The sequence below is a fragment of the Cyanistes caeruleus genome, chromosome 2 (genome assembly GCF_971803275.1).
Source record: "Cyanistes caeruleus chromosome 2, bCyaCae1.hap1.1, whole genome shotgun sequence".
Classification (NCBI taxonomy): domain Eukaryota; kingdom Metazoa; phylum Chordata; class Aves; order Passeriformes; family Paridae; genus Cyanistes; species Cyanistes caeruleus.
In genome coordinates this window covers 64,804,935-64,822,964 of record NC_141702.1, presented here as the reverse complement: position 1 = coordinate 64,822,964, position 18,030 = coordinate 64,804,935, and the positions used below count along the sequence as shown (strand labels likewise).

At 43.1% G+C, this 18,030-nt stretch overlaps 1 protein-coding gene across 4 annotated transcripts in view; it reads right to left on the bottom strand.

The window, feature by feature from the left end:
• UTRN (utrophin) overlaps positions 1-9,525 on the bottom strand; it is a 339,362-nt gene extending 329,837 nt beyond the window's left edge. For 2 of the 4 annotated variants that reach the window (XM_086877551.1, XM_086877555.1), the window contains exons 1-2: positions 9,353-9,525; positions 8,343-8,500 (exon numbers count right to left, since the gene is read on the bottom strand). In XM_086877551.1, the coding sequence (XP_086733677.1) occupies positions 8,343-8,421 (79 nt within the window). In that variant the 5' untranslated portion in view covers positions 8,422-8,500; positions 9,353-9,525. The remainder of the gene's footprint in view (positions 1-8,342; positions 8,501-9,352) is intronic. The other 2 variants (XM_086877553.1, XM_086877557.1) reach the window with 1 other exon arrangement.
• Between the last annotated feature and the right edge of the window lie 8,505 nt (positions 9,526-18,030).

Below are 18,030 nucleotides of genomic sequence, written 5' to 3'. Positions count from 1 at the left end.
ACACAGAATGCCATCATTTCTGACAATGAACAAAACTCCATCTGAACTATTCTTTTCCCTTTCTTCTTTTCCATTTTGAACATGCTGATTATGCACTTTAGTATAAAATCATTTCCACAATACAACTGTCAATATTTAACACATCCCAGCAAGATAACAATAATCTTCCCAAAGTATGTTTCACATCTTTAATAAATTCTCAAATGTCTGGTGAAAGCAGAACAGTGGTTGGCAGGAGTGGAGGTGGGTGTTTCTTTAAAAATGTCCTTTTGTCCGAAATTAGCTCAACGCTCCTCATCTCAGAGTGCCAGTGACACACAAAATCCTCATCAGCAAGTACCTGAGCATTGTGCAAGTGGCACTGTCAAACAGTACTCCTCTGCACAGATTATAAAGTGTGTACTTGAGTACAAAGAGTGACTATTTTAATAACTCCCTGATTAAACTTAATAAACTCTATTCTAAATGAAAAGTGTGTTAACTAAGTTAAGAAATTTTTTTTTTTTTAAAGCTCAGTAAATCAAACCAACAAGCTCTAAATTAGGCACAACAGCCATGTCCAAGAGAAAAATTCCTGAGCACAGAGGAAAAGCACTCAAAACAAAGAAATTACACATCAGTGTTCCAGAGACAGCAGTACTATATTCAGAAGGACACCAGCAGACTTTCTTGACAAAAGACTGTGGAAGCTGAAAGATGCACGGTGTTAACACAATATGTTCCTGTGAATTTCCACAAGAAGTCTCATCCAAGAACAAGTTGTACTTGTAGAAACCAGGAAAATAAGGGTGATGAACTCTCTCTGGAAATGATTTATGCTGAGCATAGCTGTTGTTCATTATAAAGCTATAACAGAAGTAAAAGCCTGGAAAGAAGCAATAGAAAGGCTTTGGTCTGTTGGCATTTAAATACTACTTTGTTTATTTTCTTGTGTTAATACAATCATTTTATAATCTAACTATTAAAACAATACAGAAACCAAAAGGCTTTTCTCTATTCCCAGTGTGCTTCCATAAAATGTTCAAATAAATCCCTATTTGTTATTCATGCATAGACTGCTGCTCTTTGCTCATCCAGTATAATGTGGTAAATTAAGAACAAAAATAGCTAGCAAAACATTTCAGAATTTACCTATCATACCACTTTTCTCTGATCAATAAATTGTAACATAACATTTTAGGAGCACATTCTATCTTCGGTCCTCTGCCATGATCTAAATTGGAGGAGGGGCAAGGCAAAAAAAACACATTTCAATGCTAGGATATAAAATCAGAGTACATGGGAACTAACTGAAGTTATTTGTGGAACGAATTACATAGACCCATCAAAGCATGTTCTTTCATGGCTTAATTGCATGTTTCTCCACAGCTAAATACGTAAGCCATTGACTGGCCTCGTATGCTTGTCGAATTCCACTACAAAATCTTTCCAGTTTTAGATGGTAGGTCCTCCTGCTTCATAATAAGGTGATGCTGAAGTCTAGGAAAGAACTTCATGATTAATTCATGGCTGAAAAGTACTGCCGTACATTCCCTATACTCATCACCAAAATGACCTTAAGAATATGTATCATATCTAATCTCTGTGATGTAGTCAGATCCTTTCCTCCCATCATGCATCCTGCATTTTTGAGATAGAACTTGATCTTTTACTGAAACACACGGTCACCATCTTCCACTAGACAGAGATTCAACAGCTCTTCACCACTTCTTCCCTATTCAGCAGAAGACCTATGCACCTGAAAAGATGCTAGGCTGCTAGAGTGCTTCCCCAGCACAGGAGCTGCCTCCTTACACAAACCATGATTAAACCACACAGGAACTCTCACATTATTCCTCTCTGGCATCTCAACATGTTGGATAAGGCATCTGTCCCATCACTCAACAGATTAATGAATACCAAAAAATGCAATTTATTAAAGAGTGAACATATTTCTGAGAGAAACCTTCACAGGGTCACTGCCACAGTTGTAGGTGTCCCCACTGATAACCAGCCTCTTCCACATGGCTGCAGCTCTCATCCAGAGCTGGTCAGACTGCCAGAGGGAAGATGCAGCCCAAAACACACCCAAACTCAATGCTGCTCCTGGCTGAAGGAACTGGAACTGCCCACACCCTCTGCACCTTCCAGCAGCCTCCCCACTGACAACAGGCTCCCAGGCCCAGCCTCTGCAAGCACCATCTCCAGCCACCTCAGTGTCTCTCACCTGCTAGGATATGCACCTGGAGTCAGGGGCAGTGACCCTGTACCAGCCCCTACCTGCTGGTCCCACAGAGAACTGACAACAAAATATAACTGCAAGTATTTGTATTTAAGTTCATTCCTTTTTGTTTCTTGTTTTTTGGCCTTCACTCAGGGCTGAGCCTAACTCAGGCTCAATAATCAAAGTTTCTCTCTTTATTCTCTCTGAGGCAGTATCAGGTGGATGTCTTTTCAAAGAAAAGGCTCAGAGACATCATACCCTAATAAATAAATACATTCAATATTTGACTCCTCCTTCTCAATGGCCCAGGTTCCACTGACTTTGCAGCTGGGTATATTTACAAATCATGTAGTTCCTTGCCTTACAAATCAAGTAGTTCCTTGCCTCATTCCCAGAACTAAAGCTTGCAACAGAGTCCTACCATCGCTCCTGTCAAAGCCACAGATTCCAATGGACTGTTCTATTTCCTTAGGCTGTCATTTCTGTTGCTACCTCTAAAACTCCCAGCTTTCTTCTGAGAATATACTGTCACTTTCTGAAACTACAGCTCAGCTGCAGCCCCAGAACACACTGGGGGAGGGGAGAAAGACATAAAACAGACTTCTGATAAGGACAGGGCACTGTAACTTATTCTTTCATCAACACAATAAGGAGTCAGACAACGAAACTCCTCCCTCCCACCTCGCAATGTTTAAACCCTATTATTCATTCTTCAGACTGTTATTAAGGCATCCAAATAAATGCAGTTCTCCACAGCTTCGTGCTAGGAGTGTCTCAGTTCCCGAAATAAGTGGAATCAGCTGTGCTTTTCTAATTGTGGATTTTCTTTTGAAGGAGGGATACCATGCAACACTTGAAAAGCAGATCATGCAGCTCTAAGCACAGCAATCCATGCTGCTACCTGGCAGCAGAGCAGCTACACTGTCCTGAAACAACATCAATTCAGCTCAAACCCACGTGCTCTTCCCCTTCCACACCTACACTAATTCCTTACTTGTATTCAAAAGATTTTAGTAACAATACTTCCCTACTCTTCCCTGCTCAAAAGAGTCAACCCCAACACACACCAGGGACAAGTGATTCAGCTAGGAGAAACAGTCTAAGGGAAAATCAAAACTAGGAGCAGTTATTAGAGGTGTTAACACAGCCCAGCTAATTCTTCACTAAGCTGCCCAATCTTGTGAGCTTTAAGAATTTCTTTGCACATGATAATATTTTCATGCCATTGCATAAGAGTCTCCCTTCTCTCCCCAGACCTGAGGGGAGACAGGAGGATGGAGCTTCAAAGGGCGCTGGGGAAGGCGTAGAAAGAAACTCCATATTGCCCCTAGTTTGCCTCTCACCTAGGCACCCCTCCTCCACAGGATCCTCATCAGAGAGTGGTTCCCACAGCAGCAGCCCCTCCCCACACCAGCTTTTAGACCTCTTTAGAAACATTTAACACGCTACACACAGTGCCTCACATAGCAGCTCTTGCTCAGGGTTACATCCTCCTTTCCTGGCAAAGCACGTGCAAATCAATGGGCTGCTTTTATGGTTTCGGTTTTGGGTTGGTTTTTTTTCCCTTCCCTGAGGAGCCTCAATTTCTATTCCAAGGCAGAGTCGTGCTTCAAACACACAGAGCAGCATATGTTATTTCTTCACCTACCAATCAAGATGCTGGAAGAAACCAGCCTGGTACTTCTATATCTGTCATTTCATAAATGCTAAGCAATACCCTAGAACTGTCTTCATTGCAGCATCCATCTGTCCCCACCAGACAGCCCAAGAAAAGGAAGTGATACAGTTGACAGAAAGGAGCCAGGCTACAGCAACCCAAAGCCTTAGTCTTAAAAAAAGTCATTTCACCCACTTCAGTGGCTAGAAACAAGGAGAGCAAGTTTGCCACTCATCTTTAATACCCTATCCTCACACAGTCTGCACAAATGTCACTGAACAGTTCACACAGGGCAAATCCGGCTACGCCAACTCCGCACCCGCTTGGCAGAATCCCAAGGGTCCACATGCAACTATGACATCTCCTGACAGCTTCACACCAATAGAACCAAAATGGAAAAGGAGAAGCAGCACATGTGGCCTGTAGTTATATGGCAGCGAGAGACACAACTAAAGGAACGTGTTCCAAAGGCAACATGTGGCATCATGGGGCAGGGAGATGCCAGCAGCGAAGGGGTTGCCAGCCAAGTAAGTGTTGCTTCAGGGGGCAGGAGGACAGTCAGACAACAGTAGCAGTTCTCAGAATAAGCCTTGCCCCAGAAGTCCAAAACTAAGCTACAATTTTTCAAAGCAGTCTTTCAGTCAAATATATTTGAGGAGAATTAGGTTCCCCTCAATTTAGAGAGCTCATATCTTTAAATGCACCAGAGGCACAATCTTCTAAAAATGTTTTTCCTGCTATGTCTTACTGTTTAATTATATATTACCATTCCAAGCTACCATGACAGATTTTAAGTGAGTTTGTCTTTTTTTCATAATTAATCATAGCAAAGACTCATCTGTTTTTCAAGCCCGTGATGACAGCAGTGTTTTCACCACTGTAGGGCAATCATCCCACAGCATTCCTTCCCAAAAGCTATTGCAATGAGGAAAGCTCACCTACCTGCACAACATGCCTTTCAAAGATATAAATCAGCTCCATGTACATTACTTCATACTACAGATAAGTTAACAAAAAGAAAAACAGCTTCTCCATAGCATGTCTTTATACAGATGCATAGGCATAGCACAGGCTAATAATGCTCAATAGTACCAATTATAAATATATAAACCTAGCATAAAAATCCAGGAAGAAGTATCCCACCCACTAAACGCCACCCAGCCATCAGCATCCACCACTGGTGCAGGGAGAAGGGACGCAAACAGATCATTGGTCTTTCTGAGAACAAAAAGCAGCTTCCCTTATAAACACAGTAACTAAAAGTTATTTTATAGGTATCCTTGGTCACCATCAAATTCTAAGTGCAAAAGAAGTCTCTTGAAAGATAACTTGTATCTACGTGTAGATCAGTACTAACAGACTACTTAATCAAAGAGGAGCAATATCCAAAGCAGAAAATAATACATGACAGTTGGACAACAGAATAAAGTCGTTTTCCTTTCATCACAAGTCACAGGAGTGATATTAAGGGCACAGAAAATCTCTGCTCTGGAAAAAATCAAGCACTTATCACTTAACAGATTATAGCACATTCATTTAGAGGTTTTTTTGCTGACCACTGAAGGAAAAAGTGCTTCCAATATAATAAATAACATACAGAGATGCCCATTCAAAGTGTTTTATCCTTCGTTCTCTTAGTTTGAGAGGAAAGAACAAATGAGATACTTGCAAAATTACTTCTTCCCATCTGTGAAATCCTGTGGCACACCTCTTTGTTTTTTGTAAAAGCGACAAATGGAAATCCTGTTAATTTATTTTGATTGGTCTATAGAGAAATAATGATTTTCTGCAGTTCTCCCCAATCCTTCATGTGGCACACTGGTAGCTTCCCAATTACAAGTCTAAGAAAAAATTACATAGCTCGTTCTGCTAATAAAAACAAGCATAGATGGGCCCCAAGCAGCCCTGAACAGGTGTAAAACTTTGTGTCTCATAAGAGTGATTTTAGATCAAAGCTCAATAACCAACACACTGCCTGTACTGACAGAGCCATCTTTATGGCTTTCTAGCTGCTTCAGAGTCTTACAACACAAGATAACTAAAGCAGCAATGACTACAAAGGAAAGACAATATATTCAGTTGACAGGCTGGTAAAGACTAAAGTTTACATTTGTATCCAAATATTTAGAAACATTTTTACTAGTACCACTCTTCGTTAAGGTCCGACCCAGAAAGATTCTGGCGCTTAAAATTACAATTTTCCTCCAAGCTGTTACAAGAACAACACCAAGAAAGACTTAGCCACAGATCTTAAACATCGCTTCTAGAACATGAATGATTTTAAATAACCACAATATCCTGACAGCTCGGTGTTCTGTTTGGAAAAGATGAAGACAAACATTGAAATAGACAAACAGACAAATGCTCAGAAGAGCACAGAGAAAGTGGTCTTTACATGGGATGTTATACATCTATCTTCTTTTATTTCCAAGAATAGAGTAAACCATTTTCAGTGTGCTTATTTAAAGATGCATAGGAATAATACACACTAAAAAAATATTATGACATATTAAATCACTTGATCACATATTACATCACTTAGAGGGTTTTTCATCCACTGTGTTTTTTGCATTTTATTTAGTCAGTGAAATATTAAATGCACATTTTCATGTGCTCCCTAACCAAAGTGTTAAAGAGCCTTCCCACATCACTGATGCCAAGAACTTACAGAGCAGCAAGACAGAACCACTTATTTTGACAGCAAATTATTGTCTTTTTCTGGTCTCTGGAGCCTCAAAAGCCATACAGATGCCTTAGCTGCCCCAAATATTAATAATTTATAACACTTCTACAATATTTCAAGTCATTTAGACTGAAAAGCGTTTCATGCTGGAGAAATGTTTGCAACAAAAAAAACTCAGCTTTCCTTTCTAAGTATCAAAATTAGCATTCTCTTTCCAAAATATCTGAGAAAATTAAAATATATTCTCCTCAGACCTGACAATTAGCCTTTAATTTGCTGTCACCTGTGCTTCAGGAAACTTCAGTCCTTTAGGAAAACCCTCCCACAGATTTACTTATGGTGAATTGTTCAGATCTGAGTTACAGTAGTACAGTAATTTATTTGAAGAAATCACACATCTGGATCCAAACGAGCACAATATTTAGAAAAAATTATTTAAGATCAGTCATCACTCACTATTTTTAATTTAGTGCACAAGTCTTTTAGCTTTGTATTCAAATTTACAGCATTTTCTCATTCACACTGAAGAAATTTAAAGTGATTACAACAGGAAATTTACAATCATCTGCCTCAACCAAAATAACAGAACTTACTGTACAATTTGTTCATTCATGAAAAACCTTCAATACATCCATGTCCCTTACACATCTGATGAAACTGCAGTACTTACATACATGCCTGCATACAAACTGTCTGCAAGCTATCCCCACGCTCAAAGCCCATAAAGACACTGACTACACACTCACAATCAAATGAAGTTATGTCCAGAGGTTCCAGAGTAACAGCAGAAAACAAACCAACACTACAGAAAAACCCACAAGCATCCGTTCCATAGACTGCCCTTCCAGAAGAGGAAGACTCAGCAAAGGTCTAAGAAACAAACTATTCAAACACCAATGGGATCCAGATCAAACCCACATCCTATGAAATCTGACTGATCAAATCACAACCAACTGAAGAACTACAGTTTTTAACATGTGTAAAATTAAAAAACAAAACAAAACACCCTACCACCGCTAGGTTAGCTAGATATCACAGGAAAATCTTTTGGTGACAGGAACATTTTGCATGCAAGAAAGAAAAGGGAACCTTCAGAAAGGCTGACACCCAGTCTCTGAATGGAGCACAGATTTCTACCAAGGTTTAAACAACTCACAGCTGTCCCTCCAAAATCTCTGTTCTCCCCCCGCTAAAGTGACAGTACCTCATTACCCACACCAACATCCATCAGAGCCTCAAGAGATCCCAACACACTACAACCAAACAAAGTCCACATTTTCGCAATAACCTTCAGATCTGCTACAGGAACGTTTTGCTGGAGGAAATGCCTGAGTGAGCAGCCTTAGACAACTGTTTTACATTAAGGAGGAAGCACATTAATTCACTGCACGAGTACTACAGCGATGCACTTTCAGGAGGTACAGTGTTGCAGCCACAGTTGCCATTTTTAGTGTCCCAGAATAAACACGAAAGCTACCAACACTAGGCTGCATAACAGCACTTCAAGCACGTAGCTATTTACAAAAGTAGAGGTAATTACGATGCCAGAGGTGGATCCCAAATAAACAGACTTGACTAATACTGACAGAAAGACCCAAAACAAAACAAACCCCGAGACTACAATTGCTATTACTTAGAAACAGTATGGGAGCTGCATGAACAGCCTGAGTCACTCACTGTACCACCAACATGTGCCCAAAAAACAGCTGTACAAAGGTGCTGTTTAAAAAGGTGAGCTTATGACAGAAGCTATGGGTAGCGGAGGAAAGAGGAAAACACCGTTCCCCTCGACAGTTTACCTGATCTGGACTTGATGATGTCGCTGAACTCGCTGTGTCCCCCGCCAGGTCCCTCCTCCGGCTCTGAGACACGGGCCATGCTGGCGGGCTGCGGTGCGCCACGGGCGGAGCCTAAATCCGCCGGGAGAAGGCTCCCATGGAGGGTCACGGCTCAGCACCTACAGCAGAGGAGCAGGAGCAGAAAGGCACGGTAACTCCACGGGCCTCGCCGGCTGTGACTCCGCGTGCGATGGAGGCACGCCGGCCATGCCCACGCCGGCCCGCTCTGCCCCTGCCGCGGGACACTTTGTGGCGGCACTTAAGAAGTGGCACGGCCCCGACGGTGCAGCAGCACAGCTGAACCCTCAGCCGCCAAAGCCAAGCCTCACTCACCCTTGGGTGACAGGGCGCCCCGTGTCCAGCCGTGACCCCCAGAGGGGCAGGACACGGCCACCAGCCGTCACGGGGCTGGCAGCGAGCGGGACAGCCGCGCTGGAGGGGCGGCACGGCGAGGGAGCCCCGCTCCCGCCGGGGCTGTGCCAGCGGCGAAGGGGCACAGGCAGGCGCGCTGCCGCGGCCGGCCCGGGGCGCGACAGCCACGTGTGGGAGAAGCCCCGGAGCCCCTCTCCCGGCGGGGGGAAGCGGCGCTCCGCGGGGCAGGCCCCGGGCACGGCCGCCCCCGCCCGGCCGCCCCGGCAGAGCGGCCGCCGCCCCCGCTCCCCCGGCGGGGATTTTGACCCGGCAGCCGGCCGGGCGTGCCGGCACCTCCTCCCCGCGGGGTACGCGGCCGCAGCGGAGGCGCCGCCGCCCTCGGGCGCCGCTACGGCGGAGCCGCTCCTCGCCCCGGCTCCCCGCGGCCGCTCCGTCCCGCCCGCAGGTGCGCCCGCCGCCCCCCGCCCCGCCACGCTACCGGAGCTGGGGAACAAACTTTCCCCGCCGAGCCCCTCCCGGTGCCGCGGTGCCGCCGCCTTCCCGCGGAGCTGCCCCGCTCCCGGAGCTGCCGACAGCAACTCTCCTCGGCCACCACTCACCCCTCGGGCACGGCGCAGCCCAGCTCCTCCTCGCACCCCGTCCCCCGGCAGCGACTCCCGCGGCGCTGCGCTGGCGGACCCACAACTTTCTGTGCGAACCGCCGGCCGTCCGTCCGTCCGTCCTCCCCCTTCTCCTCCCCCTTCTTCCCCGCCCCTCGGCCCGGCCCTGCGGCGGCCCCTCCCTCCCTCGGCCCCGGCGCCCCCTTTGTTGGCCGGGCCAGCGCCGCGGGTGCGGGAGGGCCGCCCCGGCCGCGGCCCCTTCTCCGAGCCAGGGGCGGGGAGAGGCCGGGCCGGCGCCGAGGGGAGGGGAAGAGCGGGGTGGGGCGGAGCGGGTCCCGGCCGCGCCCCGGCCCCGCTCCTCCCAGAGCCCCGCCCGGGGCGGCGGTGAAGTGTTGTCCCGCTCCGCTCCTCCCCTGGAGCCTGCCCGTCCGCACCTGTGCGCTGCCGCCTCTCCTTCTGCTCCTTTCCCTCCCGAAATCGGCGCGGTCGCGCAGCACTTCGGAGGTGAAGCGCCCCGCGGCGTCCCCTGAACACCGAAGTCAGGAAGTGTGACAAAATTTGAGAAGCGCTTAGGAAATTTACAAAGAGCCGGAAACGACTCTCCCGAAACCCGCCTGCTTTGGCCAGGTGTCCGTGCCTCATCTCACGGGCTCGCTTGGCACTGACAACACCCCCGGCTGGTTTTCGGCTGAGCAAGAAAGGAACAGTTATGGATCAATAAAAATGTGCTGGTGCTGGGTGTCTGCAATCGGTTTTGATGTATGAACAGGCATAAATGCTAGTAAAATATTTAGTTGACACTAATTAATTTATTGCCACATTTGCAATCTGGGAATGAATGTACTCGTGTTTGCACAGGCAAGTAACCTGTGCTCACCTGTACTGTGAGGCTGCAGAACACGTGGCTGTATTTATCTCCATAAGCATTAGTCTGAAGTTTCAGCAGTATCAGAAACTGTAGCTTAGTAATTCCTTGGTGATACCTACCAGGCCTCAGGCCACGCAGCCCAAGATGTTTTCAAGGTCAGATGCATTCCCAACACCAAGTGCTTCACCACCTAAACAAGAAAGGCCATCAATCTGCAGGAAAGGAGGTGCAGAATTTATTGGCTAGCAGAAAGGAGAAAGCCTAGGCTTGGCAACATGCTTATTCTGTATCTCCAGGTGAACAGAAATTGGTAGCAATGTGAAACAAGGAAGATTTGTCTTCAAAAGTCTTTTTTTTTCTTACCAGTACACAGCTCATGGGTTTACTAGGCACTACAGATAACAAGAGTAAACAATGACTATGTGCATGTTAGTCTAACCTAACTTTGATATTTACCCTTACTTTACTATTTCCTCCAAGGAAAAAAGAGATACCTCAAAGAAACAAAACCTGGTACCTGTAAATTATTGTCATAATTCTAACTGCATTTAATATTTTTTTCCTCAACCTTTGATTGGTGCAGCACATGTGGAACAGGGACTGGGTCTTCTGCTTCTGGATGCATTGCAGGATGGAAGGCCTTGCAGATAATGTGCCATATTTTTGCATTTCAAAAAGCCTAAACCCAAAGATGCCTAGTTTGGATCGTTCCATAGATTTCCTTGGTGATTCAGTGCAAATTAGTAAATTCATCATTAATCTGCTTAAAAAGCACTTAATGAAGTCATTAATGGTTCTTACTTATAAAAGGATAATAACAATGCATCAAAATTTTTTGATGACTGGAAATGTGAATCTACTGAGAGTTGCAGCTCATGGATGACAAACACTAAAAAAACATGGACATCAAAACCTATCAGTGTCTAACTGTAAGGCAGCACTGAGCAGTACACTGGATTTTTTGGAAAGGTATGGTTTGTGTTTATGCCTATTTATTTACAGTACACTGAAAAACCTGTACTGCAAACGTAATGTTCGCGTTAGAGGAGCATCACTTGTTCCTGCTGCTCTTGACTGGTTTCTCTGCCCCATCCCTTGCATTCCCTCTGCTTGCTGCATTTTCAATGTCCAGTAATGAAAAAACACTGGAACCCACAATCCAGACCCAGCTGCTTTTTATACAGTTTAAGAGACATAAAAGCCCGTGTAACCCAGTGCCCACTCAAGAGTCAGCACAGAAGGAGATTGTCACTTCCCACTGCTGGGTACCAAGCAGCAGTGCAGGGATGGGAATCCCAAAGCACTGCATTGCCTTGCCTAGTGCAGGGAAAAGCTAAGTGAAAAAAAAACCCCACCCTTTCTTTTGTGGGCTCCACTGAGGGGATTACTCCTTTCACAGAGGTTACCCAAGACTGCTATCAGGTAGAAGTAACTGATTGCTAAAAGCTGCAGTCAAACTGATAAGCAGGAAGGGAAACCGGGTATACCCCAAATCAAATCACTGTGTCTAAGTCCAAGGTCCCAGTTTTTACAATCTTGCTCTGAAAGCACCTACAAATTATTTCTCAAAAAGGGACACATTTCAGTTTAACCTTATAGCATTTCATCTTCTTTTCCTTTTCTTTTTCTCCTGTTTTAGACAGAAGTAGCATCATGATGCTCCTTTGAACTTCAAAGTGCCAACAGAAGGATAATAGAATAATGAGACTGCACACTACCTCAAGGAAGCAGGTTCATTTCTTCCTGGTGTGTTTCAAACGTGCTTCTCTCCAGAGCCATCCTCACTTTACTGTTGATCAAAACCTGAGTTTTCTGAGCTAGCTGTTTAGACTATAGGCATCTCATGCAATGGCTGTAATTCATATATACATAATATATCATTTTTATAGGGTCTTTAGGCACTACATGTATAGGCTTTAGATCTCTCTAATATTTCACTCCAGTGATTGGTAGAATTAGCAAGTGGTGACTAGCAAAGTTTTAAAGTCAAACAATGTCTCCACTCAGTTGTATTTCTAAAACCTACATTCATCTACAAATACCTACTGACCGTTAATATCATGTGGATTGTGGCACAGCTTATTTTTCTGTATATGCAGAATAAAATAAGAAAATAAAGAAGTCCATTAATCCCTTAGATAATGTTTAAAAAGACAATGGGAATATAGGAAAGAAAGGGGACTGTGAAGACACAAGGCCCTTGAAGTTTGACCAAAGTAAATAAATACTTTATTCCTTGGTGCATGAAGAAAATGCTATTGTGAGGCTCTGAGCTCATCTTACCTTTTTTCCTTCTCTTTTCTTTGTTCTTAGCATTTCTGTTTTTAGAATACACTCGTAATTGACAGGATTACAATATAACTAGGAATTTTGTGTATCTCATTACCTTCAGATTGACTGCTATAATAATACATGTGCCCATTCATCAATGTTTTGTCATGATTTCAGAAAACCATTCCATATTCAGGAAGACAGGAGATACCAAATGGATTGCTTTGTAAGTAGAGCATCTTTATTGCCCCTTTCTGCATAGCCCATCATGTTGTCAGTCTCAGTTATCAGATCAGGCAAGCTGTTACTCAGCAGACATTCTTTTTTTCCCTGCAGAACTTGCATCAGAATTCAAGTTAACAGCGTCTTGGTGCTTTGGTGCTGATGTTGGTGCACTAACCAGTTAGTACAAGTACCTTAATATTTTCATTATCTCTAATCCAAGGAGAAAAATATACAAAAGAACCCATTAAATAAACATTCTCTCTCTGTATGTTCCTCTTGTGAGAAAAATCATGAAGTTTTTCTGAAAGTTTGGGTCAGATTTATCTGCCACTCCTTTGGCAGTACTTTGAAAAACTTCAGTACATCAGGATAACATAGTTAGTTGGTTTCTTATCATTTCTTCTTCTGTAATTTAAAGTCTTTCAAGTTATCTTTGTTGTTCAAGCTTCTCATACTAAAATATCCAAAGTCAGCACAATTTTTAAAGGTGGGTCAGCATTTTCTACCTCTGACTTTTTAGGATGGGATCTGATTTTAATGTGAAATTGTTTGTTTTTCTTCCAAGGTCAGCTGCCTTTGTGTGCAAGCTCCTTGTGAGCTCCTCCAATAATATAAACATAGCTTAATAAATTCAACCCTGTTTTACTACACCAAATTAACCATGCATCAGGAGCTACTAGATGCAGAGAATGGACTGAGGCAGAGGGCAGCAGGAATCCTGATAAAGACACCAGCCCAGGGTGCAAGATGTCCTTTGAGCAAAATGCCTGTCAGATGCACCACCACAGGTCCACCTACTTTAACCCAAAGAGAAAGCAGTGTATTCCCCTTGTATACTTCCATTTCTACCAGCTGGAATCTGTATCTTCAGTGGATTCTTTCCACTCTATTTATATCTTATTCATTTTGATATATCTATCGATTAGATCAGATTCAAGGGAATATTGTGTGAATAAAATATACTGGAAACTTGTACCTTAAGTTTCAGCAATGTTTTATAGCTTCATTATAAAACCCCAGAAAGCTGCTTCATATTAATAGAAATGCTTACATCCCTTTAGCTACAGTGACATAAATTGGAGTTACCATAATTTATCATCATTCTGAAGTATATAACCTCTCAAAGTACATTAAATAAGAGTGCATTAATGAACATTTATAATAATCAATTTACCCTCCCAACATAAGTCTCTTAACTTCAGCAGAGGATTGAAAAAAGAAAACCATTTACAACAGAGATGCCTGCACAGGACAGGAACCTTTGACCAACATTGTGAGGCAATCCTCTGCAAGGGTAGGTGCGAGTTCTTAGTCAAAGTTGCTCCTAACACAACTTGATTTCTGTTTATTTATTTCCTTTTTCTGTTTATTTCTGTCACTCATGACTATTTTTCAGTGCTGTTCCATTCCCATTTGAATAGCCTGTGCAATATATTTGCATAGGTTTGTTCAGTGGCTAGATACATAAATACCTAATGCTTATACAATTATAGAATATGTACACTTTTTCATTAAGTTTATCAGTTAGGAATTAGGCAAAGAAATGGAATTCCTGTGTAAACACAACATAGAAACTTGGGTAGCTTGCTTCATTTCAGTAACCTGTTTCACTCTTTGCAGCAGGGAAAAAAGAGGATCTTCCATCACAAGCACATTATCTATTGAGTGAAATAATATGATACTTGGACAAAGACGACTTGGAAACATTTTAAAAATGAAAGATCTCACCAATCTGCAAAAATAATCAGTGGAAAAGAGGTTTCTTTTTAAGTCTTTATTTTAAGGGTAGACAGTGGGAGAAGACACAGTTTATTCTTTCTAAAATTAAGTAGTAACTCCTTAATACTCCATGAGTGCTCTCAATATGGAATGACTACATACCAAATCTGGGGAAAGAAAACAAAACAAGTTTTCACAAATTCTCATTATTTTTTACATTTATTACCCTCACTTTAGATCAATTAGGTATGTCACCTTTTCTTTGCTGTTTCCTATTAAATTATCCATATGGGTGTTTTGTACTTGACTCCTTAAGATGTTCCCTAATTAGAATTTAAGGTTTTACATAGAAAATTGCCTAAGTGTTAATAACATGTCTCTCTGCTGGAAAACACAACTCATTAAGATCTTTACTGGGATAATGGCACCCCCTGGGACACCAAAGACACCAGCAAAAACCTCTGCTATGGATGTCCCATTTTCCCACCCACTAAACACTTTCCATCAAAGTGAATTCCCCCACAGCTTAGATTTGACATCCTGTGGCTTTTGCCTCCCTGAATCGCATAAGGACACAGATGGTTACTGGGACTGAGACAGATGCCAAGCTTGAAATGCTTCAGCATGGAAATCTCCAGCTGTAAGACCACTGCAGCCCAGAAGATGTGTAGCAGGTCTGAACAAATTCTTGCACATTTGGCTTTCTGACCACAGATAGACAACCTATGGCCAGAAGGCTTGGCCAGGTTTATTTGCCACTGTGAGCATGCCCTGAGAGACCCTAGAAAGGCCCTCTCTTAACTAACTCTATATAGGCTTGCAAGACTACTACCATCCTCCTATTTCCATAATATGTAGGTGCTAATGTGCTGAAAGCTTAAATGTTTTTTAGTTATTACCACTAAGTAGCTTTTTCTTTCCCTGGAATGATTTTGCCATTTAACTAAGATAAAGTCACTTTTAACTAAATAACTGTGATAACACTAGATATGAACAGGTCATATTTACTGATGAGAGTATAGAAATTAATTTAATTCGGAGCAAATGAATAGCTTTTTTAGTCAACAAGATAAATTATGTGAATGAAGTTTTATACCCACCAAAGACTTTAATTATGAATTTGTTTTTTGGTGCCTAGTGTTCTGTGGCTATGCCTGTAAAACAGGAGATGCTCTGCAAGCTGTGGCATCTGGCAAAGCCCACTTGTAGAACTCCACACTGCCCAGGCAAACTCTCTCTTGGTCACTTTGCATTTTCACATGCACTTTATGAGAAGTCAGCCTGAATGAGGTCGCTTACTACATGATTCAGCCAAAGCTATTTCAGCTAAAAAATCATCTTGATGAAGCCTCTCATCCCCCTCCCAAGTTCCTCCTGGACTGGACAGCAGTGGGACTGCCCTCAGTGAGGCACAGGACAGGGATCAGCCACTTCAGCACCCTCCCTTCTCCACATGCCACCATTTGGCTGGCCATGTGCTGGAATGCTTATTGTGAAATTTCCCCTACATGAGCAGGAAATCTTGGCTGCTCCATTAGGACAGCCCTCTGTCTGCTTTGCACAGCCAGGGCCAAGGCTGCATTCTGAACTTAGTGAGTGCTGTGGGTTTCCCAGAGGGAAGAGTGCTCTAATTTTGAATTTTTTATGCAGTTTCAAATGATAAGATTTCTAGAAGTGATGGGGAGTCACAACACACAGCACACAGGGCAGCGTTGATGGGGGTGAGCTTTGCACCTCAGACAGGCAGGAATGTCAGTGGTGCCCTTGCAAGTACTGCTGGCACACTGGGGCTGTGCCTGCTGCCTGACTGTCACAGGAACTACGTGCCTAATTCAAGGAAAAAATGTTTGGCTCAAAGCACACAGTTCTTCAGGGAACAAGAAATTTGCCTGTACCTTAAATTATTTTGCAGCTACTTAAATAACTGCTGTGCTAGAAGCTCTGCAGGCAGTAATTATTCTTCCATTTTCTTCTATTAGGCAGCCCTGAACTGAGCCATGAAAATTGCTTTGAAATCACAGCAGACAAAGAGGAAACTTTTGGATGTAATTTATTTTGGGATGTTCCAAACCAAAGCTATGGTCCAAACCCAAAAAGAAGTCCAGACCTGCCAATTCCTTAATCATTGAAATGAAGAGACCACAAAACTGAATGAAAAGAGGATTGAAACAATTTTCCTACTCTGAAAAAGCCCCTTTTTTGGAGTCACTGTCAGAAGAAAATAAGGGAGCAACAAAACCCTTTAATACATCACTGATGTATCTAACTAGAGGTTACTTGCAGAGGCCAAACCTTTGAAATGGGAGCAGTGCTGGAGTTTGTCCTTGCTGGGAGAGAGCTCGTATGCGGACTTTGCATTTCAGAAAATAAAGCCTTAGCAGCATTTCAAGGGAAGTTTCCAACCACACGAGAGCAAGAGTCTTCTTAAGAGTGTCCACAATACTCTGCCTTTAGAACATAATTGTTACATAATATCCAAACTCTTCAGGCACTTATGGACTCATCTTAAAAACATTTAGCAGGTGCAGGATGACCTGTACCAGGTACAGGTATTATTTCTAGCACAGAAGTAACAAAGAGCTCACTCTGTTAGGATCAGGTGCCATTGAGCTCAGATATAATCACAGAACAATGAAGTCTGTCAGTATCTGGAACCAGGAATGAAGATATATTTCAAAAATCTGTGAATATGATCTGACAAATGACATAACTTCTGTTAAAAGGACAAAGGTATAATTAAAATACAAATGTAACTGAGTTCTGGCAAATTCAGAGTTTAAATCTAGTCTGGAACACGATGCCACAAACATGAAAAGAAGAGACAACATCAAGCAAAATTGTATGACTGGGAAAGCTAGCTGGGAATGAGGTTTCATCTTAGCAAACCCTGTGATATATTTGTTATGAAATATAAAATCATCTGTACCATCCCTCAAGGGGCAATCACCATCCTGCAATATTGTGTCAGCATCAAACCAGAATAAGTCCTGATGGGGATGCAAAGAGGCAGAGTGCAGTACAAAACTGGTTTCAACAAGTGTATTTCATCTTGGGATGCAGCACAGTTTTGCTCAAGTTACTAAACACAGAGCACAGCTCCTGGGAAAAAAGCCCTGCAGGATCACCCCTCATCCCCTCCCTTCACTGCGGTTTGCTTAAACCATTTGTGTGTACTTAATGTCCCCAGACATGTTCCTGGTGTCTCTGGGTGGGATTCAATGAGCACAGAGATATCCCATTTGAGCCAGGGACCCTGTAGTCCCAGGCACCAGCATCCTGTACCTCTGTGCATTTCTGCCCTGTCAATGCACCCAGTCCTACCTCTCAGTCCTGCCCTCAGCCAAGTGGGTGGAGAAATGCTTTTACTCCTATTTCATCTGTTACATTCACTAACTTATTTTAACAATTTAACAATCTTTAAATCCTTTTTTTTTTTTTTTTTTTAAGTGCGTCCTCCCTGTCATATGCATGGCACTAAAGCCCACACAGCACTATTCAGTATTCATTTATTTCTTCAGGAACCATGGAAGTTTACTTTTCCACAGAAAGTGCTTTGCTATTTTGAGCATGGAATGAGATGCATGACTGCTCCTGG